Here is a 26183-nt window from a genome sequence, read left to right on the forward strand (position 1 = left end):
CAGACGACACCCAACTTGTCCTCTCCTTTCCTCCCTCTGACACTCAGGTTTCCACCCGGATCTCAGCATGTCTGGCAGACATCTCATTTTGGATGGCTGCTCATCAGCTGAAGCTCAATCTCAGTAAAACCGAACTGTTGTTTATCCCTTGTGACTCATCTCCAGGTCAAGACCTTGTGATATCCATGGACAACAACCAAATCACTCCCTCGACCACCGCCCGCAATCTTGGGGTAACCGTGGACAATCATCTGTCATTTTCCCCACACATCGCTAACCTTACTCGCTCTTGTCGATTTCTTCTTTACAATATCAGAAGAATTCGCCCATTTCTTTCTTCACAGGCTACTCAGGTGCTTGTTCAGTCCCTTGTTATTTCAAGACTGGACTACTGCAACTCACTCCTGGCAGGCCTGCCTCTGTCCACGATTCGTCCTCTGCAACTGATCCAGAATGCAGCAGCACGACTTGTTTTTAACCTTCCCAAGTTCTCCCACACCACCCCACTCCTCCGCTCCCTGCACTGGCTTCCTGTAGCTGCCCGCATCAAATTCAAAACACTGATGCTTGCCTACAAAGCCAAAAATGGCCCAGCACCCACTTACCTCTCTGCGCTAATTACACCACGCACTGCACCACGTTGCCTCCGATCCTCCAGCACTGCTCGCCTCATCCCACCATCTCTCAGGGATCGAGGGCGGCATTCATCCAGGCTCTTTTCTGTTCTGGCACCTAGATGGTGGAATGAACTTCCTCTAGATGTCCGTACATCAGAGACTTTGACTATCTTTAAACGACGACTCAAGACGCATCTGTTTCTCCAGTACTTGGACTAACCCCCCTCCCCCCGAAAAAAAAAAAAAAAAAAAAAATCAGTTGTGTTGGACTAATGGTACTTAGTTATTAACCTAGTTAACCCAGTGTAAGTATGTATCCAATGTTGTAAACATTAAAGCACTTTTTGTAAGTCGCTCTGGATAAGAGCGTCTGCCAAATGCCTAAATGTAAATGTAAATAATGAATAGCAAATTGCCTTTAAACAAAATACCATTGTGTTTAGATATTTTAACAATATTGAGATATTAGGAGTAGGAGAATAGTTGCAACAGTATTAGTCCTGAGAGTGTATAATGGGAGAGTGTGAAGATTTTTACAATTTGTGTTTGGTTTTTGGGACACATTCAGACCTCCAAATAATCTTTACAAAGCTACAAACTATACCAGATTGCTGAGAAAATAGAGAGTATTCAATGAATCCATTTTTTAGGTTGATTTTTTTCTTGTGTTCATTGTTTTTGTCGCAGTTCCAGATGAATCACGTTTTTCTTTTTCCAACACCGGCTACCAACAACTTCACCACGGTCAGGAGTGTGCTCAGGTACGGTATATAACCTGCCTGTAAACTCTGGATGGTTCCTTTACTAAATGTGTAAATGGCTGTTAAGTTTATCTAAATGCATGTGTGTGTGGTAGAAATGTGTGTAGATTCATTTATTCACAAGGTTGCAGCAAATCCTGAGCCAATCCTGAGAACACAGTGCAGGAGGTGGGAACAAACGATGGAAAAGACATCAGTCCATCTCACATTCACACACTCCTCCACAATTAAGCAGCTCAAGTCTAACTGCAGGTATGTCTTTGGAAGGTAAGAGGCAACTGGAGAACTTGAAGGAAGCCCACAGGGAGAACATGTGACATTCTGTATATACAGTATATCTATACTATATGATAGAGGAAATTCATAATAAAAAAAATAATAAAAAAAAACTTAATGAACTCGTACTTTCTCAAAATACAATAATATTCCATAAGATTAGTCAAAACCAACCAAGATCAATCTCCGTCAACATAACATGCTGGTTCAGAAGTAACTCAGTTGTAGCCCATTTCATGAAGAGTGCGTGTGTTTGTGTGTGGTGACTCTTGATCCACTGACTCCAGCCTTACTTCACTCCTTATAGCAGCTCTAACAAAATCTTAAATCTGCTTTGATTGACGATTTTCATAAGAGTGCAGTCATGCCTGTTGTTTGTGCATCTTTTCCTACAACACCTTTCCAGTCAACTTTCCATTCATATGCCTCGATAGAGCACTCTGCAAACAGCCCTCCCTTTCATCGATCATCTTCTGTAAAAATATTACATTTGCTGTGTAACTTTTTTTCAAAATTACAATTAACTTTTCTATAATATTAAGATGCACATTATAAATGCACTATATATATATAAAATTACTATTTATTGGAACTTTATTGGATAAAAATCAATTCCTTTAATAAGTGGCCTGCCAACATGGGCTAACACCACTGTTAAAACACCACTGCTCCAGATGTTTTAATGTAAATCTTCAATAATCTCATTTTATTTCCCCTTTTAGAAGATTAGATGCTTTGCAGCTAACTGTACCCAAGCTATAAAGCTAAATTTTCACTCGCACGCATTTTAAAATCCCGGTAAGCGGAAAAACCCGCATAGGTATTAAATAAATGCTTATGACCAGGCAGTGGTCCACTCATTAATTCAGTAAAAGTTTAGTACAATTATGAGGCATGAAAATGCTTTACAGCACAGCTTATAAATTTTGCTTCTACTTGCACTTTATATACTGTACCAAGCCAAATCAAATTGTCGTTAATGCTGGAGCTATAAGAATTAGATTTTTTTTTTACTATAATGTTGTTTTAGTCATGTCATAGATGCAGGGTTGTAGCGTGCCATGTCAGAGATCTGAGATCTCCACAGCCGGATTCTTTCACATGATCCCGTTAATCCAGTACACAACATAGGGCCATCTGGCACGCTTTAGTCAGGAAGTCCCCCTTTTCCCCTCCACTGTGCTTTGTGCCAAATGCTGACACTGTCTATTTTCCTCTCTCATGTCCTGTTAAATTTAATTTACTTCTCATAACTCATTAAAACCCACTCCTTTAACATTACAGCTTGTATCTGACACAATGCGTTGTTGTTTAAGATGGTACAGAATCAGCACAAACCACAAACAAAGTTTAAAAAAAAAAAAAAAAAAGACCAGGCTTTGCTTTTTCGATACTGCCATAGCTTTCTGCAAGCAGGTTTATTACAAAAATGTTGTGAGGAATCCACCGACACAGAGTCAAACAGTACACAGACATGAATGCACCTACAGTATGAATATCTGCTATTAGAACCGTGAAAGGCTCCTGTCAAGGTTAAATGGCACACAATGATAGGATCAGGAACTTAAAACATTATGCATTATGCAATGGTTTTACGTTTGTTTTTTGTTTTTTTGGATTGAAGGCCATGTAGTGTTTTAGGAGGAGCACTTGCAGTGATTATAATTAGTATTGTATTGTATTGCCCTTTACAATGCATTCTCAGCAACATATCATTGCACTTTAAATAGATGAATAAATAGTCAGGTGCCCTGGTGATATGCAGTGGCATAATATTATTTGCAAGCTTTGTGGAGATTTACAGTACATTCAGCTTTCAACGTGAGCTCGATCCCAGAAAATGGAAAATTGTTATTTAGCTTCACAATGTACAGTCTACTTTTCTCCCGCCGGTGCTTGCTAAGATCTCCGGTTGTAGCAGCGATACGATAAAATAAAATAAAATCTGATGCGACATTATTCACAGAAATTAAAAATACACAACAAATACACAAAACTGTCATGTTCCACTCACACAGCATCAATCCCATGTACTTCACACCTTGTTTCTCCTCGGAATAATTTACAACGTTTGCTACACTTTTTTTTTTTTTTTTTCTTTGATAATTTACAACTTGCTACCTGTTCGTTTTAAATAAGGACATTTCGCAGGTTTAGTGTCTTCGGGAGTCCAGTTTTTGTCCAGTGTGTTCCAGCACAGTGCTGTAAAGATAGAAGTCAGCTGCTGACTATCTTTTGGTCGTGCATTTGGCCAGTTTGCTGCTGGCTGCGATTCTCCTTTGCGGCGTAGGAATTTTGGAAGGTTTAACTCCAGGCTGTCGTGGAGACGAGCGTGGCCTTGCGGAGTCCATCACCGTCTCCGACATGTCAGAGCAGACGGACTGGATATCGGAGATGTCGAAGTCGGAGGCGTCGCTCCCTCGTCGGCTGCTTCCACGACTCCCTGCCTTACTGCCAGGCCTGCTGGGAAACTTACTGTGTCCTGAAAAGGGACAGATTCAGCCATGTGGTAAATATCTATTTGGAATCTACATGCATTTTAGATGCATCACAGCAGACTACACTCACTGTTCACTTAAATGGAACACTAGTACATTAATGCAGTTACGTACAGTATGTGTCAATCATCTCACAGTAGCGCAATGCAAAAAAAAGAAAACACGCAGCTACAAGGAAAGAGCTTCAGTTAACCTTTACATTAGTTTTAAGTTTTTACATTAAATATCGGGATATTAAAAAAAAAGTTATCTCTGTGGTTTGAGTATTTCAGAAACTGCTGATCTCCTAGGAATTTCACACACCATACTTTTTAGGTTTTAGACAGAATGGGGCGATATAAATTAGTAAAATATATTAAGTAAGTGATAGTTTTGTGGGTGGAAAAAAAAGCCTTGTTGTTTGGAGAGGTCGGAGGAACATGGCCAAGTTGGTCCTAGCTGCCAGGAGTGCTATAGTAACACATGTAATCACTTTTTCTCTCAGCCACGGTGAACAGAAAGGCATCATGCACAAAACAATAAACTTCAAGGTGGCTGTGCTGCTACAGCAAAAGACCACATCAGATTCCACTCCTATGAGCCAAGAACAAGAACTTGTGGGTAAAGACTTACTCAAACTAGACAGTTAAAATAAAAAAGATGATCGTCTTTAAATAATTTCAAATCCTTAAAACTTTTGTGTCCAGTGTTGGTGCCCATGATGGCGTCACATTCCTGTTCATGGCTGACGGGAGTGAACCCTGCTGTGCTCCTCTGCTGATGTCTACATCCATCCACATCAGTTAAGCTTTGATGGATCATTTGTTCTGAGCTCCTTTTCTGGTTACTGCTATTGTAAAAAGTGCTTATTGGAGTTATTATAGACTTCCTTTCAGCTCTCATTCTCAGCAAAGATTTTTAGCCTGAAGAACCTCTGCTCACATTTTTTGTGCACTATTCTGTTTAAACTTCAGAGTCTGTTGTGTTTGAAATTCCCAGTAGATCAGCAGTTTTCTGAAATACTCACACCAGCCCATCTGGTACCAAAAATCATGCCAGGATTAAGTCAGAGAGAGAATGTTGTTCCCTATTCTGGGGTTTGATGTGAACTCTACATGAAGCGTTGACCTGTACAGTACCTGCAGCTTAAGCGTCGTGTTCCTGCCATATGTACAGCTGATTCAATAAATGCCCAGACGTTCCCAATAAAGTGCATGAAAATGCCATTTCTATGGCTATAGTATTGCATAGCAGTGTTTAACCTCTTTTAGCCAGGTATAATCAGCGTGTAGAGGAAAAAGGATTTCATTTCTAATAAGTTCATAAAGATGAGTGTTTGATTGTTTAACTCACCAGCAGCCTGACTTCTAGCTTTCAGAATAGCAGCGTTTAACAGGGTTCCCTCCTCTCCAGACTGGAAACCTTTTCCTGACAAATAGCCAGGCAACCGGAGCTTGCTGCCTTGGATGGGTGTGCTCTGTGAAAAGCAAAGGATTTAAATAAAAATAATATTATCAATAATATATTTTCATAACAGATTAGAACTTCCTTCACCTGGAAAGATTTACATCTAACACAGAACTGACAGGGCAGGCAAGTCTTAAAGGAGTTACATAAGAAATAACATGCGGTTGTAGGAAAATAATCCACAGAGTGTTGATGTGTTCTAGCCTGAGACAATGCAGAGTTACTTTGACCACACTGGAGTGGATTATTTTTTTAAAACGGCATGTCCGGGAGTTTTTTTTTATTACTCTTATACCACAGTGAGCTTGCGATAATTACAAGTTGTGCTTTGTAACAACTGGTTCAATGATGTGCGACCAGCTTCTCCTTTCTCTTCACTAAGCTACAGACTGGAGACGTAGACAACACTGTAGTATAAAAGTAATAATCTTTCTTTTAGTAGTGTAAAGTGACAGCACAGCCCAGCTAAAAGAAGAAAAGATATTAAGAGAGAGTACTACAAAAAAAAAAACCCACACTGAACAGAAACGACTTAACCGCATTACAGAACGTGTTCACTGTGAAAACACTTAAACAAAAGCGTAAAGCTGTGAGACTGAATTGATGAAACCCTCACACCGAGTCTGTTAAGTTAAACAGCAGGAAACTGACAGCGAGTTAGTGATAGTGTTAGATCAGTATTAGGCTTCGTCACTCCTGTTAAATCACGATACCTCGTTGGATGACCCCTGGCTCTCAAAGGAGTCGGACGACTTTAAGGGAGTAGCTGATTTGCTGTTTGTCAGCCAGGGTTTATCGTAATTGCGGCTTAAATGTTGGAGAGTCTGTGAGGAACAACGTGGATCAAATACAAAAATATAAAACAGTGATTTAAAAGAGAAGGGAGCTGAGAAGGTGAACAAGGGGCTGGGGTGCAAAAAACTTTGCACTCTAGAGAAGGTGTTTGAGGAATACTCTCCTAATAGTAAGAGAATTCTTTTGGGATAATAAGGCAGCAATTATTAAAAACATATTTAGTCAAATTTAATGACCTGCTGAACCTTTGCTTTGCATTTAGAACATAAATGGACACATAAACTAAATGTAGTTTGTAAAAGTGTTAAGATGACGCGTCTATAAGAGACACTTTAACGCTCCACACTTGACAAGAAAATGCTCGTACCTTCGGCGTGCCCGGTGCAGCAGGGTTGGTCTGTACAGGACAGCTTTGGCTGGAGTTCGACCTGTTCGGCGAGGCACCTCTTGAGGATGGCCGTGACCTTCGACCTCTGTAGCGGAAGCTGGCCATCACCTGAGTGGTCCCTTCCGGCAGTATGAACTTCTCTCGCAACTCCACATTTGTCCTCCCTTTAGCTAAGAAGAGAGCGCATAAAGGAATAAGCCAGAGCTAGCAGGAACACAGACACACACACACACAGTGCTTGTATGAAGTGTATTTTATGAAAGTGTCCAAATGAGGTTTTCATTTAAGGGTGAATGTGTTCGAGTGAAGGGCAGTGATGATGATGATGAGTCTGGTGAGCAGTGGGCATGCAGCGTAACATCACTGATGTGTAACAGGTTTTCTGTACAATCTACTGAACATGATGGTGACAGAAGACAGACTCTTTCTTATCCTTCTGTTAACAACGTGGTTTTTAGTAAGGCTGTTTTTAAATAACACTGGGGATAAATTAATTCCGTACTGAGTATAAAAGTGTGTTCACACTTGACATTTTTGTATTAATAAAAAATGAACTCTTGTGCGGTCGCTCTGTTAGCACAGATCACTTGAACAAGTGTTTAACTTAAGTGTTACATTTAAATGTAAACACATCAATAACAAAAGTGTCCACGAAACGTTCATAAGCAAACAACAGTTGATTGAATTAATGAAATGTTATATTTCAGAATCTGATACTTTCGCTTAATACTTATTATTCTCTAACACATTTCATGCTCATTTCCCTAATCTTCTTTTTTATTATTATTATTATTATTAGATTTTTTCAATTTTCTCCCCATTATTAGTCGTAGCCAATTCCTCCCCGTCACTCGGCTAGGTCACATTAAGGCTACTACTACCACTCAGTCGGAAGGGCGAAAACTATCCCGTGTTTCCTCCGAACTGCGTGACATCAGCCGACCGCATCTTTTCGAACTGCTTGCTCACGCACCATTAGGAGTGGAGTAACACACTCGTAGGAAAGCGCTAGCCGCTCCTTTCGCGTGCGCGAGCTCACAGATGCCCCTGATTGGCTGTAGAGCCGTGATTAATGTGGGAGCGCAAGTACCTCTCGTCCCTCCCCCCTGAGAGAGCTCGGCCAATCAGCTCTCTCTGTGCCTCCGGCTGTGAGAGGAAAACAGCATCACCCGGGGTTCGAACCAGCGATCTCCGGATGATAGGGCGAGCGCTTTACCACTGGGAGGCCTCTTCCCTTTTTTTTTTTTTTCATTCTGTAAAGCTGCGTTGTGACCAGCTGTTGTTGAAAGTGCTATATGAATAAAATTAAACTGAATGTTTTTAAACACTCTCGTTATTGAACGCAGCCCTTCTGTAATATCACGTGCTTGTGCTTAAGTCTATCAAAGGATTAAAGATCACTGCTAGTATTTTTTTTCTTCACATTTTGTTTAATACTTTATTCGTTATTTTGTTGGGAGCGGTCACCAGTGGCGGCTGTATGGATAAAAGCTACTCGCGAAATAAAAACATTAGGGAGCACTGATGTCGTTTTATTTTTATTATAATTGCGTATGCTGTTTTTAATGTATGACATTACATTTTATAAACACAAGCAATTATAGTAAGAATAAAACGACATTAGTGCCCCCTAATGTTTTTATTTCGCGAGTATCTTTTATCCATACATAAGTACCAACGTACAACATACGTTACTTTAGGTTCGCTAGTATAAAGTCCTGGTTCACTTTGCAATCACACTGGCACTAGTGTGAACGCTAAGTGAACCAGGACTTTATACTAGCGAGCCTAAAGTAACGTGTTGTACTGTACTTGGTCCAAGCAAAAGAACCGAACTACAATCTTCGTACGTAAGAATCTTCGTAATGTAAGCCTACAGCAGCATAGACTGCCATGCTTAAACAGTTTGGGACTACCCTTTGCTTGTAGGTTAAATTTGTGTCACCTTTGTGTTCGTTTCTGATGAACATGTTTTTTGAAACTGCTCGCACACCCTAAACATTTCTATTACAGATTTAAACAGCGCATAACATCACGCCCATAAAACACTGCTGCAACAAATATAAGCAGAGTTAAATAAAATGTAAAATGTTAAATAAAGATGCCCTGATTGCTTTATTCCAATTCTGTACTAACTTGGAACATGCAAAAAAAAATACATCAATGCATCCTTAAAACACTAAAGTTTAAACTGTATTTGTTTTCTAATACAGTTTTATAACAGAAACTCAAGACCAATTTAGTGCGAAGATAAGACTGTCAGGCAGAGCTGCATAGAAAGAGCTGCGAACACACAGAGCGTTTGCATGGAAAGGCAGCAGGGACCGGCCAGGAAAGCAGCCTGGAAACGAACAGCAACAAACAAGTGCATGCAAGAGAGGTCTCAGGAAGAAGCATGGGATTAATGTTAATGAGAATACCATCGCTCCAGCAAGAACACTCAGGTGCACACGCGCACACACACACAGTCACATGGGCCTGCACACATACCACTGGGATGGAGCAAGGAGAGAAAGTGTGAGAGTTGCCAACCTATAGGAGACTGAGTAATGGACGAGTTTGATTCCGAGCGCAACATTTTACTCCCGTGGTGATGAACTAGAAAAAAATGATAGTTGGGTTCTTAGCACAAAGAAAACAGTGGGTATATTTAGCAGGAAAACAGTAGAGATAGACAGAGACAGAGAGTAGAATACTGAGAGAGCTGCTTTATAGGAACAAGACAGCAAGCTTTCAGAACCTCATACACAGCCAACCAGAATGCAGAGGCAGAAGACACGGCAACGATGTCGTGTACAGTATATATGAGCAAAAAACCTCAGTCTAAACATTAAAGGTGGCTTCTAGTACATGCCTATATATTAAAATGGTACACGTTAATAGCAGAAATATAATTCATTCATATAAAATATGTACTACAGAGTCTTATCAGTGTCACTTCTCACATTATAAAGTGCATGTTTTTTTAAGCAAAAAATAAATGAATATAAACTCTGTTACCTCGACACGGGTCGTTCTTTACTAGGAACTCATCGAGAGCCATCCAGCCTCCTCCGACCCGCACCATAACGGTGCTGCGCAGGATCCGCACCAGCCTGAGCTGCTGCGAGTCTCCAAACTGAGCAGGCAAAAGAGAGCAGTGAGTCCATACTGAAACTCACACAGCTTTACTGACATAAAGACGCCACAGGCTGGGAAACGGCACAAGCCAGACACTACAATGACATGCTAAGCTGTTCTTGAAGTAATTGTTCTTTTCTGTATAATGTATATATTGATGAAGATGCGATGAAGACTGATCATGGTGTTGATCAGACATGTTTGATTGTGATTTGTCCTGTTTGTACTAGTTTCCCAGCTGAGCAAACTATTTTGGACATAAACACAACATGTTTCATTCCAAAGAACAAACAAATGAATGGTCAATCCAACTGGTTCAAGCCTTGTCATTTGCTAAGTATCTACAGTACTATTAAAGATTAGAGTTTTTGCTTTATATATGTGAAATATGTCAATATTATGTAATAAATCTTGATATATTCTTCTTATACGGTCAGACTTGACAGTGAATAGTTTTTTTTTTCTTTCTTCACCCCCATATATGAGCCTCAACCTGATGACCACTAGAGTGTGCTGTAGTGTTGTGAGTTTCAGAACAGCAACTCCACTGTATATACTAAAAAGCTTTTTTTGGCATCAAAGATACAGTAGTATGAGGGTGTGCAGAACTCTTATTCTTAAACAAATCAACAAAGTGCAGGTTTCCAGTTGAATATGACCATGGTGTCATTCACAAGACACACAAAGTTATGGCTTCATGCTTTCTGTTCCAAAACCAAATTAAACCAATCATAAACCAAAAGAAATCTTTCCACAAATTAATAATGCATACAAAAGGTTGCACTTTCTAAAAACCACCATACTGATAGAGAATGTGTTTTACATTGATGCAGAACTAATGTGGCTAAACTCCAATGACAGAATTAAAACATTATGGAAAGATGGCTGGACTTCACTCTCTAACACTCCACATGATCGACACACAGTGATGACCCCTCTCGCTGAGCCCCGTTTTGGCCTCCGGTGTCTCGTAGTGAGAACTGAAATGATTTAATGTCTCTGGTGAATTTGGTGATTGATTGCAGGTAGAAGATGGGGGTTGAAGCATGATCGGATAAGAGGTAAAAAGAAGGCACAACAAACGGCTTAAAAGTGACCATTTACCAGGATACAGCTTTCCATAACAGCAACGTGCAGTTGGGAGTTTAGATTTTGATTGTCCCTGTTTGTTATACTCTCATCGGCGATTAACGGATCATGTAAGCAGTGAACCAGACCAAACTGTCAAAAGAATTGTTTCAGTTGATATGGAACAGCAAAGAACTGAACAAACTGGTGCACACGACAGCCAAAAAAATAAGAAGAACAAAGCTTCAAGACAAGCAAAGGAAAAATGAGGTTTGCATGAATTTCCCACTCCCCAACACGTCACCAGATAATCAGTTATGAGTTACCATGTATCTTTACAAAGCATGACCTTGAGAAAGCATGCGGACCATTTTTTCAGTGTCTTCTATATTTACAAAGCAGTTTCAATCTCAAAGACTTCATTGAAAAACAAGACAGAGATAACGCAAGTATTAGGTGTTACTGAAGCTTGGGTTAAAGGTCCTTTGAGATGGAGATTTAATCATATAGCAAGGCAATATAAGGCAAGCACCCATGATATGTTAAGCTTCAAAGCTCTCAAAAGATGAACATTAAATCAACTTAAATCCTGGCGATGGAGGGGGGGGGGAGGTTGCTCAAAATGCACTGTGACTCAAAAGCAGATAGGCAAGATCATAAAAGCCATGAGATGTCAAAACTTCCTAAAAAGGACTAACATTCTTTTTCTTTCTAGATAAATTGGGATCTATGACAGAGAACTCACTCCTACTTTATCCTGACCTTAGTTTCAAATAGTTTGCTCATGCTGGCATTAATCTGACACTAATAATCACTAAAAGTAAAGTAATGTTCTACATCCGAGAACCATAATGAATATTTTTAGCCTCTTTTTTATATACCCTATAGCAATCCACACCATTTTTGGTGTCATTCTGAATAAACGCTTTTAGCTCTCTCTCTCTCTCTCTCTCTCTCAGCTCCACCTGATTTTACACACCATTGAAATACTCCCAAGGAATTTGCCAGAAACAGAGGAAAACAAAACTAGTGTTGTCGAGACCCGGCATTCCTAAAATTCTGTTTGCTTATCGGCTTCTGAGTTCATTAGTGACTGGGTGAAAATCTGATAAAGTATTAAAAAGGAAATTGATGAACCCAAAAAAAAAAGGCAATCACAGCAGCACAAGGTTAAGGAAGCTGGATACTGTATGTATATACCTGGTTTCCGAGGTAGAACTGAACAGCAAAGAAAAATAAAAAGACAAATATTAGAACACAGTAGATTTCACTATGATTTATTAACATTCTGTATTTATTCTGTTGCAGAATTGTGACAAATCAATACACGAGTTTCTACAGTAAGGAGTTAAAAGTGTTTTGGCAGTCCACCTGCCCTCTCAGTGAAAAGTGAAAAATTTAACATCACATGAGAATGCTATGAAGTCAGCCCTTCTGGCAAAAGCTGTAAGAAGGGAGGTCTGCCTCAAGAAGTAGCTGGACACCAGCCAATGGCACACTACCAATTTTCCACAGATTTACACTGCCATTGAAACGCACTTTTCACCACAGGACTAGATATGAGCTGCAGGATGCTTCACAAATGCCAAAAGCAGATAAAAGTAATATGGACAGTTTCTTACCCGGTATTTGTTTGCACCAATTTGTTCCACTTGGAACCGTTTAGGACACTTGCACTTTGCCACTTGGCGTGTTACCTAAAAACAAAGTCGATATATTAGGATGGGAAAAAAATTATGGACCTGAAAAAAAAAAATCTAAACAGTCCCAAGAAAATTCCATACCTCGTCTTCTATCTTATCGGCATCAGTTAGTGGTTTGTAGGCATCTTTATTTGGGTGCAGAGCAGCCACAAACTCATAGTAGTCAATGTAGCCATCACCATCACGGTCGAAAATGTCTGCTACAGCACTCATCTCCAGTCGACTGGTGGGAAACTCTACAAGGAGCAGAGAAAGAAATGATTGGTATATTATATAATTATAACACAATATAATAATCAAATTGTGACATTTTCTGATGTTTGTATTGCCCAGGATTACACAATCCAATTACTGTAGACAATACTTGTCATTTTCTTCTTCTCTTTGGTTGGAGTCCTGTAAGTAACATTTATAGATCCTATAGAACTTACTCAATTTCCGGGCTTTTAAAGCCTACTTTTCAGTCGTCTTCCTCAAAAAACAACATTAAGTGTTTCCTCCTTACCTAAGTGTGACTCCCCAGTCTTAAAGACTTTTTAACACTGCCTTCTACTCCCCCTAGGTAATGGAGCTGTGCCACCAATTCAAGCCTCTTCTGCATATTATTTCCTGCTTGAGAGCAGAACATGTTCATCAGTCTCACTTTCATGGCATGGAGTCCCATTGGGTGCTCATTACTTTTTTCCTATTGTAACATCATATAAGAATATGCCCTGTTATGACTTTATGCTCAGGTCTGCTTTATTTGGAGGAGCGTGGCTCAGCAGTAGCTAATTTATATAGACAATGAATGAGTTTGAGGTATAAAAAATTCATTTACTGAGGCGCAGTAACACACAATCTGGGGGAGCTCCGATACTCATGTTAACTTGTCAAAGATTTAGTAAAATATGGGAACTTTCAAGGAACAATGCAAACAAAAACGAATACAGAAAAAAATATGAGAAATGAGATTTTTGTCAGTGCAGACTAGGTTTGTCTAAAAACTAGTAAAGTAGGTTTTACTCACTTGAAGAAAGAATCCCATCAATAAACTCCTGCCTTGTGACTTTGCCATCTTGATCCTTATCCATGCGACGAAAGAAATCCATGACTCGTGATTTCTTGTGGTTCATCCATCGCATGTATCGCTTCCTCCAGACATCAAAGTCGAAGTTGGCGAACTCTTTGAGCTGAGAAGATTATTACGGTATAAGCAGAGTGAGTCAAATTATTTCACATTTGATACGCTTAGCCTTTGGCTTAGTTGCTTAAGTTTGTGGTTGTAACTGACCTCCTCTAATCGGTCCAGTGCATCGTTCAGTTTTCTTCTTCTGTCCAGGGCCAAAAGCCAGACCTGCTGCCATTTACTGACTAACAGGTTCACTCTGGGGTTCTTGGTCTCTATTGGAGCCTGGACTGTCGCTGGATACATGGTCTGTACCTGGGATCTCTTTCCTGATTATCACAGACATTCACATATTGTTAACATAAGATTTGGCATAAAATAAAACATAAAAATTGTAACAAAAAGATTTAAGGTAAAACCTACTGCTTGTTCTTCCTTTTTCCAGTACTGGTATCTGAGACTGAACTGGTGGATCAGCTGTGGTTTTCCTTTTATGAGTTTTAGTGACTTTGTCCACATCTGGTTGTTTTCTGGTCATCTCCTCCATAAAGGTCTAAATCACAAAATCAAATCATAAAGCTTCAAAAATTTAAGTAAGGATACCTTAAAGCAAAGAGAATTTAATAGTCGTATTAGGTGTAAAGTGTTTTAGTGCATATTCCTCATACCTGATGCTCAGTGATAAGAGCTTTGACCTCCTCAATCTCCTGAGGCAGGGCCTCCATGTCTTTCTCAGTGAGCGTGGTCTCTGCCCACTGTAACCAGCTCAGCAGGTTCTCTAGGAGCTCTTGAGTGGCCATGAGCTCGTTCAGAGCACTAGATAACCTCTGCTGATGCTGTCGTGCCCATGCTGTGACCTGAGCAACAGCACATACATTAATTTAAGATTTTTTAATTTTTTTAATTTATGTACAATACCAGTCCACATTTTCGACACACCTTCTAATTTAATGTTTTTTATTTTGTGATTTATTTTCTACACTGGAGAAAAATACTGGAGATGTCAAAACTATAAAATAACACATACAGTATGGAATTAGGTAACTAAGTAACAACAAAAACAGCAGCAGTTATTATTTTAATACATGAAGGTCAGCTGTTCTGAATCTCATCACTATATCCACTGTTCAGAGGAGATTATTGCAAATTTTGGATGCTTTCTGCATTGTTTTACAATGATATGTTTTGTTCTCTCTCTCTCTTTATCTCATTTTAGATACACCTTGTTTCCCTTTCATACTTAATGGAATTACTTATTTGTACAATATCGGTAAATCAGCTTAATTTTTTTAATCTCTTAAGCAATCAAATGTAGTCAGGTATTTTGTTACACAATCTAGGACAAAAAACAAAACAAAAACTCAGACCTCCTCGAAGCGAGCTTTGATTATGGTGTTCCAGTGTTTCACAGTGGTGATAGAGTCTGGATGGCAGATAGCTAAGATGGCTTCACCCATGCTGATCGCTTTGCCCAAAGCCACACTCTTCTCTTCGAGCTTTCTTATAAATTCCTGCGTGGAACAACGTGCCTGTCGTTAGTCAAATGGCAACACCACCATAATCAAAACAATAAGGATTTACTCGGACGTTCCAGTGAGACTTTTCTCATCCATCCACCTTCTGTGTGTGAATAATGTCTGGTGAAAACTATGTGGAACAAATTATTCTTGTTTCAGATATGAGCTCATGCTCAGGGGATATGTGTTATTAAAGGCTGAGTGCTGTTTTGGCCAGCTACAATTAAGCCAGAGAGGCCATGTATGGTTTATTTTACTCTACTGACGTCACTGACCGGTTAGCAAATAGTAATGTAAGACTTAACATTTTTAAAACTATACTGTAAAAAAGGCCACAAGCACTGGTCACTCTGGGGCATGTTTGCATTGACAGTATAAATACAGACCAATATGGTCAGTTTTTTTTAGGTGTGTATCAGTGTTTGTGTTCCACTTTAAGGCAAAAATATGGATGCAGGCCTGGTGTCGCAAGAGAAGCTTACTTTGTGCTGCTCAATCAGGCCACGCAGGGCTTCCTCGTCCTCAGGCAGAGACCCGTGGAAACGGAGGCTCTGTTCTGCTTCAGCCAGCCACTCTAGCAGGATATGGACAGTCGAGTGAAACTCCTCTGCCTAAAAAAGACAGAATATATACCATTTATTTGAAATCATGCACTTATAAGCCATTTAATTAACCCCTAAATATTCTTACAAACCCATGACAGATTAAATAAAAGGTCATTTGTCTTTTTATAAATTTCAGACCCAGAATAGAAGACCAAATATAACTTTTTCTCTTCTCATGAGAGGATTCCCCACATCTCTACAGATAATAGTCTAGTAACTCAGTTCATATTGCTATGTAAAGATCATTTTAATACATGTGCCATTCAGATAATAGAATTTTATTTTTATATTTTTTTATATTTCTATGTATATTTAAATGTTTGCAATATCTGAATATATAAGAGAACAGGCTTATTTTACAATTAAAATAAAATGTGGCTTGGCTGAACTGTAATGCAGTACGATGCTAAGAGCTGTTTACCTGAGACAGAGCTTGTTCCAATCGTTTCTGTTTCTGCACCGAGAGGGCACACACAGTCTCCCAGCGCAAGCCCAGCTCCTGCATTTGAACTTTGACCCAGGAAGAGTCGTCATGGCTGCTGTCAACAAGCTCACGGGCTGAACGTTTCAGAGCCTGTACTGAGCCCGTTCTTTTTCCGAGCTCCTTTTGAAACACCTGTGAGAAACAGAGTCAACCTGTTTAATGGCCTAACTGCAGGGACTGAGCCAACAATACTTTACACCACTTTGTGTTGTAGTCATATACATACTATGGCCAAAACTATGTGGACACCTGGCCATCATAGCCATATCTGCATTTTAATTTACAGTATTTATTTTTTATCATCCCATTTCATATGGTTAATTATTTATCAATTAATTCCTGGAATGTTAGTTTTGCATAATGTTTCCCTGTAGCCCACATATTAAATACCTTGGGAACCACAAGAGGGCAGCACTTAAAGTTCCCAAGAACTATTGGACAGTTGACATTAGATATTTAGAATAGGGAGATTTTTGTATAAAATATATGTGCTTTAATAATTTGTTATATGTAACTTACTTGCTGGGATTTTTGTGCTGTTAAAATAAAAATAAAACTGGGGAAAATGTCCATCTTTTTATAAACTTTTCAAGGATTAATTGATTATAGATTGCTAATACAGTATGTGTTCAACTATCGGTTAAGGAAAATCTAGGCTTGATTGAAAAAAAGAAAGTAATTGCTGGATGCAATACACAAAGTGTTTTTAAATTAGTTACTTAATACCTAATTACCTCATTGTTTGGTGTTGGCTCAGATTTTTGCATGCTCTTAGCAATGATTTCTTTATTATTTTTTTTCCATCACTATATGTCTGACCAATGAATAGGGGTTTACGAGCATTTTTACAACCTTTTTACATTTTTTTTTTTTTTTTGCTTTATAGTGCATTTAAATATGTGCAATGTGAAAAATGCACAAATAGCAAAAGTATCTGCTTTGTGTTGAATCAAACTCCACCCCCTCCACAGAAACAAGAACATTCTGGCACATTTCTGTCTCTGAAGTTTAAATCGAATCCAGAAAACAAAGAAAATGATCATCACTGATTAGGAGGAAAACGTAATAGCTGAATCTAAAAACACTGCAGATTTAGTAATCTGAGCCTAAGGCCCTTTAATTTGATGAGCTCAATCAGAGAGGCCAAAAAAGGCTTAAGTAAAGTGGAATGTAATGATGACATGAAGTTTTGTTCAGTGACTAAGTTAAGTTGTCTAATAGAAACCTGCAGTGACAACCTGAGATAAAAGAGATGAAGGGAAAGAAAACATAACAAAACTTCACAAACCATAACAAACATAACAAAACATAACATCTTCAAAACATAACAGAACCAAGAAGCCCAAAAATAGAAGCACACAACGGGGTATTTCAAAACAAAACTCTATGAACTCAAGCAAGCAGAAATTTAATATAATAATTAGTCAGTCCTGTTTAATTCTGTACTGGGCTAATTGAGTAATCATTTACTGTAGGTGTGCATTGTGTTTTACAGTGAAACATTTCCAAAGAATGCAGAGGGCCAGCAGTACCTTGTGGCTGTCAATGAGGTTGAGAACTAAATCAATGTCTCCATGGACAGGCTGGTCCTCTGCCAGCTGCGGCTCTACTTTATAAAGCCAGTCAATCAGAGCCTGCAGAGCGTCTGTGAACTGGCCTGAGAACAACAGAGCCTCCTCCAGCTTGTTCTGCCTATGAGGAGAGAATATTTGAAGTCAAATAGTTGCATTTCTAACATGTCAGTTCAATGTCCATTAAAAATGAGAATCTTTTTTATTTAAACTGGAATCTTTCACAGAAGAATAAATTAACGTTAGGATTCAGTTTCACTACAGATACGCGTACCAGTTCGATGTATATGTTAAGTCAGTGGATACTCGGCTTACAGGATATAAACTTACCTTTCTACAGACTTGCCACAAACCGTGTCCCATTTGTCTCTGAGCTCGCAGAGCATGTCGTCCAGTTTCTGGTTGTCATCCTGAAGTGAGGTTTTGTCCTTCAGGGCTCGGCCTGTCCGGCTGGTGGTGTCGTAAACAGAATGCTTGGCACCCAGGGCCTTCTGGAACTCCTACAGGAGCCAGAGACAGCATTTAGCCTCAAGGACACACAGTGAAACAAGCAGTTTGATTTGGCTGATTGGAATTAGATGCCTGAGTCGACAGAATGTGAGGGAATCTGCTGAGGCCGCGCTGCTGAGCTGTTAATTACATGGCACTGGCACTGTGCTCTCTTCTCTATTGTCAACAACACTGAGTCATGCTACTGTTAGAAGGGAACAGCAGAGGATACTTTGGTGTTTTTTTTTTTTTGTTTGTTTTTAGGGGGCAAAATAGTTATAAAGTAGTTATACACTAATTATGCAGTGTAAAAGATATGTGCAATCAATATAATACTATTGTGCTGTGGGAATAAGAAAAAAGTGATCATAAGAGTTTAGTTTAATTGTACAATCCTCACAGCCATACTTAATGACTTTGGTCTTGTTTGTGAGTCAGCTTTTGTTTTTTAAGTAAACTGTGGTTTAACTTGCGAAAACAGTTTACACTATTTTAATGCCAAATAGGACATTAAAATTCAGATGGATTTTTGTCTATCACTGTGAAAGAGTAGTTTTATGAACGGAAATAACACAGAAACTGAGATGAGCAAGAGCAGCTGGTTGATGCCGTGATTCACCTTGTGCTGAGTCAGCTGCGTTTTGATCTTGTCGGGGTCATTAGCGATCTCCAGCTCCGAGTCCAGAGCTGTCTCTGACTCCTCGAGCCACTCCATCAGCTTGGTCCAGCTCTCATGGAACTGCAGGAAAATAAAAATGTTCCATTGAGTTCTGCATTATCACTATCGAATTCTGATATTAGGTCAGGTTTGCGGTGAAGTGAAATGCACCTAGGACACTAAAGTGTAGCCATATTAGCTAGATCTTCTAGGCGCAGAGATGGTATAGACCATGAGAAATTGCTAATTATATATATATATATATTATTGAGAATCTACAGCATGTAGCATAATGCCAGTCAAATCTTCACTCTAAAACTACTCCTCTGGATACGCAGCACTTACTGTACTACTAAATACTATATGTATTTGTTTTGATTGACTCTCTTCTCAAAGTTAATAGTATCTTTAAATATCTGTAAGCACTTTGTGCACTTGTTGGTTCCATACCTGCTTCGCACGTTTCCTCGCATCATCCAGCAGGCGCCCTCGCTCCACTGATCGCTGCACTACTTTGTCCCAGCGGCTTTGAACGCTCAGGAGCAGGTTTTTAATCAGGACCACATCCTGCTTCTGGCTGAAGTATTTCAGATGGGTGCCTGTCTTATCCAGCTCAATTATTTGATCTCGGTGTGAGTTGACCTCTGTTGCAAAGATCTGTCAGAAAGCAAGTTAGAAGCTAGGTGGATAGAGCTGGGACTTCAACGTCTTAAAGGCTTACATGAATTGTGTTTACAAATACAACAAACTCTAAAGTATATAATATCTAGTTTATATATTCTTTTATATAAATTCTTCATCTTTTAAATAAAACAACATGACAAAGATCACATGCCTTATGTTCATCAATCTGGAACAAGATCGTTTCTAGGATGAGGGAGCCTGGAGAGACCATGTTGAGTGTCTGCTCTGCCTGAGTCAGCCAGTTAATGAAGTCCTGCAGAGAATTATGAAAATCTGTGGCCATCGCTAATGCCTCTTCCAGTTTCACCTAGATACAACACACACACACACATAAACAAAGATTTACTCATTCGAGCCATAATTACATCAGCGCAACCGAAATAGCATTAAGAGCTGCTTGTGATTGAGCACGGACAGGAAGTGTTGATCTCTCAGCGCTATAATGACAAATAAAATAGGATGTGTAGAAGAAACATTTCCCCTGCAGGCACAAAAACATTGTCCTTTGATTCAATATTCAACAGGGTGACTCACACCATGCATCTGGTACACGGCGTCTTTCTTAAGCGAAAGCTGAGGAGCCTTGGAAAGCATTTAACGATATTAAATAAGCGGCTTCCTTAAACCTTTCTGAAAAAAAGTCAAGGCCAAATCTGCTGGTACCTTCAATATATAAGACATTTAATAAATAAAGCAATAAAGCAATGTCTTTAAGTCAGGCTTTAATTCCAACATCGTCGGTCAAAGAGCATTAGGTCTGGGTTCAGGAACATGTCTGGACCGGGATGGTCTATATTTTTCTTCAAGGTATGACACAGCCCTTAATAAGCACTGGCATATGACACATTTCACAAACAGACTATTATGTCTCATACTGATTGCCAAGTTCCCCAGACAGTCACCCCCACACTTTCTGACCACATTCGCACTGACATCATTACAGTTCTCATCTCACATGAAGCTGCATGATCAACCATGTCCTTTATGGAATCTGAAGATGTAGTTAAGCTGCTTAAGTGACTTTATTTTATTTCTTATAAATAAATAAATAAATAAATAAATATAGCACTTGCCTTCCTCTCAGCCACTTTGGCCTGCACACATTCCCACTTTTCTTGAAGGTTATGGAGGTCCTGATCAGTACTGCTGTCCTGGTTCTCTGGGGTCATGGCTATCAACTGCTGACCTTTTTGAAGAAGCTTCTGGTAAAGGTCTTCCTTTATCTCCATTGCATTACATAACTCCTACAAACACACACAAAAAACAACACAATATAAATTAATTCATCTTATATACCTTATCCTGTATACAGAGTCATGGGGGGTCTGGAGCCTATCCCAGGAGAAAGGGTACACCCTGGACATGGTACCAATCCATCGCAGAGCACCCGGAAAAAAACAATCAAGCATGAGAAGAATATACCAACTCTACACACTCAGACCCAAGATAGGGCCTGAATCCTCGACCCCAGTGGTGGGAGGTCAAGTTTGCCATCAGAAGTAGGCTTTTTGTAGTCTTAAATACATACCAGATGGGTGTTAAGCTGCTCGCGGGCCGTATCTGGTAGGCCTCCAACTGCTTTTGATGCCAACAGCTGACATTCTGTTTCTTTCAGCCATTGTTGCATATCTTCAATCTCCCCATGGAAACCCTGGGCCTATAACACAATACAGCTAGCATCACAACAATGAAGTTCACGTTATTCTCATTAGTGCAGGCTTCTAAGCGCGAAAAGAAGTTTAGATTAAAATGGATGTTCTTCTATATTAGTCTAGGAGGATTGAATAAGGCAAGTTAGTAGGAATTCCCAGCTACAGCATTATCGTCTGGGTCAGAATTCAGTATTTATCGGTTTATAATGCAGCGATGTTCCCTAAGTGTCTACACGTTTTGAATGAAGAAATTATTTTAATACTAGGTGAATTTATATTTATGTAAAATAATGTAAAGGTATATCACTAATAATAAAGATGCATTGCTACAGAAGCTGAATTAATAAAATCAGTTAATGCATTATTAAGTGATATATCACTACATTATTTTACATAATTATAAATTCATAATCAGCTCTCAAAATGGGAGAACTTCAACAAAACTCATATTTGTTGTGCTTTGTTGTTAAAATGAGAAATTTACATACTCTAAATCTAAAATGTTTACTGTGAGCCCCTACAGTACTGCAAGTAATCGTCAGGATCTAGAGTAAGTCATCTATGACCATGTATGGGCCATATCCAGAGCTGAGTTACTGAGCAGTTAATACAGATGTTGTGCACTTAATACAGAAGTGCTCAGTTCTTAGAAGCAACTACAGAGTTAGAGTAAGAAAGCTGAGTTTGCCTAAAACAAAAGGGTGTGTCTTAGTTACATTTGATTCTCTAAAATTAGAGACAATACTTTTCTCATTATCTCAAGGAGCACATTTGTCATGCATAAATAGCACGCTGTTAAACTGGACGAGGCTGCCAATGAGCTAATCCGTGTGTTTGAGAAGAACCTGGAGTAAGGCGCTGTCCAAAAGCTGCCTCCTCTGCTCAGTCTTTTCCAGGATGCTTGTCCAGCGTTGGTTAAGGTTTTCCAGCTTGCTCTGCAGGCCACATGCCTCCTCCCCTGCACTGGACTCCATCAAATCCCTGCCAGCTTTGTTAACTGCTTCGACTGTGGTCTTATGGGCCAATACATCATTATGCAGAACCTGGTGGTTAAAGACAACATTTAATATTTTTGACCACAAACAATTCTTTTAAATTAAAATGCAGATCTAATAGCAAAGAGACAACATAATGATAAAGCTTAAAGCTGTTGTGACTGTGAAGTTATTTCACAAGTCTGTTATGTCACTATGATTAAACATTACATTGTAAATATAAATATACTGTATATTGTATACAGTATAGATGGCCTTACATGGTGTTTGGCAAGCTCAATCTCTATAGCCTTGGGGTCACCACTGGTTTTCTTCTGTCCACTAAGCAGCTCTTCAGTATGAGTCAGCCAGGCCAAAAGCTCATCCAGAGCATGTTGGAACTGTCCTAAAGCCAGCAAGGCTCCCTCCAACTTGTGCTGTAAAACAGACAAGACAATCACATTTAGCAAAAATCTAGATTCTGAGGGCAAGCCAAGGTTATGGAGCATAAATGACACCAGGAAGTAATAGATTAACATCTTACCTGTCTGTTGATGACCTTCTCATCCAGGTTGTCCCAAAGCATTTTGAGTTCGTTCATAGGTTCCTGAATGGCAACGCGGTCTGCTTCATCCAATACTTTCTTTAGGAGCAGTCCTGCCTGGTGATTCAGCCTCTCCATCTCAATCTGAAGCTGGTATGCCTCACCTTTAAACTCCTGTGGAAAAAACAAACATTGGTTAAAATAAGATATACGTTTAAAATCACTTATTGAATAGCCCTCAAAAATCCGGATGTGCCCATGGGTCAACAATAAAGAGACGTCTCAAGCTGGCTCAACGCTGACTAGACAATGCATCTTTGAACTACTTGTGGGAGAGCACATAACATGATAATCCTCTAAATAAACACAGCTGGCATTTGGCCTGTATGCTCACTGCATTTATCAAACAAAAAAGGACAAGGCATGGCTGGGTGTGATCACTGACACATGTTTACATGCTTTGATCAGTATAAACCACACATGTGCAATAATTCTACTTCAAAAATCCCTATAATGAAACATGGTAAAAGAAATACCTTCAGCTCATCAATCTGCTGTTTCACAGTTTCCAGGTCTGTTCCCACAGGTGACATGGAATCCAATTTACTCTCCAAAATGTCTACCCAGTCAAACATGCCCTGCAGAGGAAGAATGAAATGCTATTAGTATGTATAAACACAAAGTACACTCAAGTTACACTATTACCAGCTCAGACACTAGACATGTGGGAAAACTGCATCACGCCTCAGCCTGTGCAAGTGTGATATGTAATGATTTCCTACGGCCTGTCACCTTTTTTTATTTAGAACAAATTTTAAATGAATTCTAATTAAATTAAAACATTGTCTATTCTCTAAATGGTTTTTACACTTCTTCGTCAGCTGAATAACTTTTACATCAATTCAGCTTGCCTTAAGTTTTTCACTCAGATGACACACAAAAACAGTAATATTTTTCCCATGTTTTAAAGATATTTTATGCATGCATTTAAATCATAGGATGTGACGTGATTAAAATATTAAAATATATGATTGATATATTTTCATTTATGTCTAATAAAATTAAAGAATAAGCACTGTCAATACTCAAACCCATTCTTTGTCATAATGAGTTTTTTAAGTTGCTCTTGCAGAGAAAAAAACGCTTTCGGAGTCATTCTGTGACTCACTGTACCTGTAGACCATCCTGGAACTGTACAGCAGCCTGCATGGCCTCCTCCAGTCTGTCTACTCGCTCTTTCCATGTCTTATTCAGAGTCTCCCATGCCGTGTTCACCTAGTAGGCAAGAGCACACAGAGGATTGAGTATAATATGTTTTAGTCAGAAAACACAAGAACATTTCTAATACAGTGAATTATTTACTTAAGACTAAAAAGGTTACAAATTTCTCATTATAGTCAGTAGCAATTTATATGTCATATACCTGTATGCTTCTTCATATAGTCCTTATAATGTTACCTCATCAATGCTCTTTTTGATTACAGGCTTGTCTGGTTCTCCACAGGCCGTCATCAGCTCTGCCCCTAAATTCTGGACCACATTCAGTTCCTCCTGAAGAGAATCGATTTCCTCTCTGTACCCCTGTAGCCAGTAAATTCCACCATGAGCCCAGTACGTGAAATAAAAGATCATAAACAGGCTACTTCCTACTACAAACATAAATTTATAGGTTAAATATAACTGCTTTAGTTATATATAACATATCCTCTTCATTAATAACAGATTATTATCTCCAGTAAAAAGTTAAACCTGAGATGAGAGCTCACTAACCTCCACAGACTCCTGTTGCTGTTTAACAACAGAGGGGTCGACTCCAGGGTCCTCCAGGTCTTTTAGCAAGTCCTGGGTGTCTTTGATGGTGATGATGAGCGCACAGTGGTCGCACCAGAACTTCTCTGCCAGGTCCATAACATCCAGAAGCTTAGCCTCCCTCTCCTCCAGCAGAGCACGGATATCACTCCACACAAATACCATCTGATCCAGTTTGTCTTGTACAGCTTTAAAACAAACAAATAAATGTTTACCTTTAGATGACTACAGAATATTAAAGTTTTTTATATCCTTTACAAATAAAAATGTTTACCCTTGGCTGACAGGTCTTTGTCTGCGCCCTCTGAGCGGGTGATCATGTCCTCTCCTCTCTGCTTCAGCGTTTCATAAGACGGCTGCAGTTTCTCCAAGTCCACATTCACAAATTTGTTTTCAGAAATCTGCTCACGAATCTTTTCCACTTCCACAGAGATGGAGGGGGGCTGGCGCAAACGCTCGGCTATACGATTCAGAGATTCCAGCATCGGGTCAATCTTATCATGGAACTAGGAGAAAAAAACGGCGATGTTAAATAATAGAATTTTTAAAGACCTGTTAAAATACTTTAGCTGAAGCCCTAAGCAGCTGGGCAATCACGCAGTGGTTAGGTCTTTCAACAGGACCAATCAGCAGACCTTTCACTAAAGCAGGTAATCACTTGTAGACATGTTAATCGTCAGTTTGTCAGGAAGTTTCTTCGTGGAAACATTATGTCAGGCCTCACATTTCCTCCTGGTCTTATCAGTAACGACATGATTGATATATCCTTCCCTGATAAACAGCGGTTTAAGATTTACTTCCGTCAAATTGTTTTTGGCTGCACACTTCATTAACCGGCTGTCACTTGTGTTTGTAGGACATGAAAGATCTTATTGAAACATAACTTACTAAAGATAAGATTAACAGCAGCTATTTTTGAAGCCATGTTCTGACAGGAGCGCACACAAATCAGGGTAATTAACATATAATTAAACTAGGAGTACTCAAACTCTCCCTAACATTGAGAACAATGGCATTAATTTATCTTTATGTATATTCCACTAACACGCTTTGTTAAATGGCCGATTTAATTTTTTTGAGCTTTTTTTCCCTAACATAAAAGAAATTGAAAAAAGAACATGGCATAATAAAGCGCTGTTTTATTTATGAAGCTAAATAGAGAACAGAATCAAAGGCTTGAAACAAACCTGAGTAGACTGAGAGATGGCCTCGTCCAGGGCAGCAGCTCTCTGCTTAACATCTGCTTTAAGCTGTGCGTACAACTTGTCTGTGGCCTGGAATTTCTCTCTGATCGGCTCACCCTCCAGTGGACTGATCTCCACCAGCTGAGGACCCGTTTTGTTCATCTTGTCTATGTGCGGCTTATGCTCTGCAATCAGCTCCCTCAGTTGCTAGAAGCAAAAATATACAATTTAA

General features: G+C 39.3%; 1 protein-coding gene across 1 annotated transcript in view; it reads right to left on the reverse strand.

The window, feature by feature from the left end:
* Positions 1–3032: 3032 nt before the first annotated feature.
* Positions 3033–26183, reverse strand: part of dst (dystonin) — a 140766-nt gene continuing 117615 nt past the window's right edge. The window contains exons 73-103 of the mRNA XM_053502886.1: positions 25955–26158; positions 25042–25273; positions 24729–24955; positions 24417–24539; positions 24132–24233; positions 23495–23596; positions 22959–23132; positions 22696–22851; positions 22286–22483; positions 21317–21445; positions 20862–21032; positions 19940–20095; positions 19555–19761; positions 19066–19185; positions 18288–18457; positions 17919–18078; positions 16324–16518; positions 15780–15908; positions 15148–15291; positions 14449–14637; positions 14204–14333; positions 13946–14109; positions 13682–13844; positions 12754–12908; positions 12592–12666; positions 12170–12187; positions 9782–9899; positions 6761–6951; positions 6312–6422; positions 5485–5608; positions 3033–4136 (exon numbers count right to left, since the gene is read on the reverse strand). Of these exons, the coding sequence (XP_053358861.1) occupies positions 3883–4136; positions 5485–5608; positions 6312–6422; positions 6761–6951; positions 9782–9899; positions 12170–12187; positions 12592–12666; positions 12754–12908; positions 13682–13844; positions 13946–14109; positions 14204–14333; positions 14449–14637; positions 15148–15291; positions 15780–15908; positions 16324–16518; positions 17919–18078; positions 18288–18457; positions 19066–19185; positions 19555–19761; positions 19940–20095; positions 20862–21032; positions 21317–21445; positions 22286–22483; positions 22696–22851; positions 22959–23132; positions 23495–23596; positions 24132–24233; positions 24417–24539; positions 24729–24955; positions 25042–25273; positions 25955–26158 (4791 nt within the window). The 3' untranslated portion in view covers positions 3033–3882. The remainder of the gene's footprint in view (positions 4137–5484; positions 5609–6311; positions 6423–6760; positions 6952–9781; positions 9900–12169; positions 12188–12591; positions 12667–12753; positions 12909–13681; positions 13845–13945; positions 14110–14203; positions 14334–14448; positions 14638–15147; positions 15292–15779; positions 15909–16323; positions 16519–17918; positions 18079–18287; positions 18458–19065; positions 19186–19554; positions 19762–19939; positions 20096–20861; positions 21033–21316; positions 21446–22285; positions 22484–22695; positions 22852–22958; positions 23133–23494; positions 23597–24131; positions 24234–24416; positions 24540–24728; positions 24956–25041; positions 25274–25954; positions 26159–26183) is intronic.

This window comes from Clarias gariepinus, chromosome 8, assembly GCF_024256425.1.
Source record: "Clarias gariepinus isolate MV-2021 ecotype Netherlands chromosome 8, CGAR_prim_01v2, whole genome shotgun sequence".
NCBI lineage: Eukaryota > Metazoa > Chordata > Actinopteri > Siluriformes > Clariidae > Clarias > Clarias gariepinus.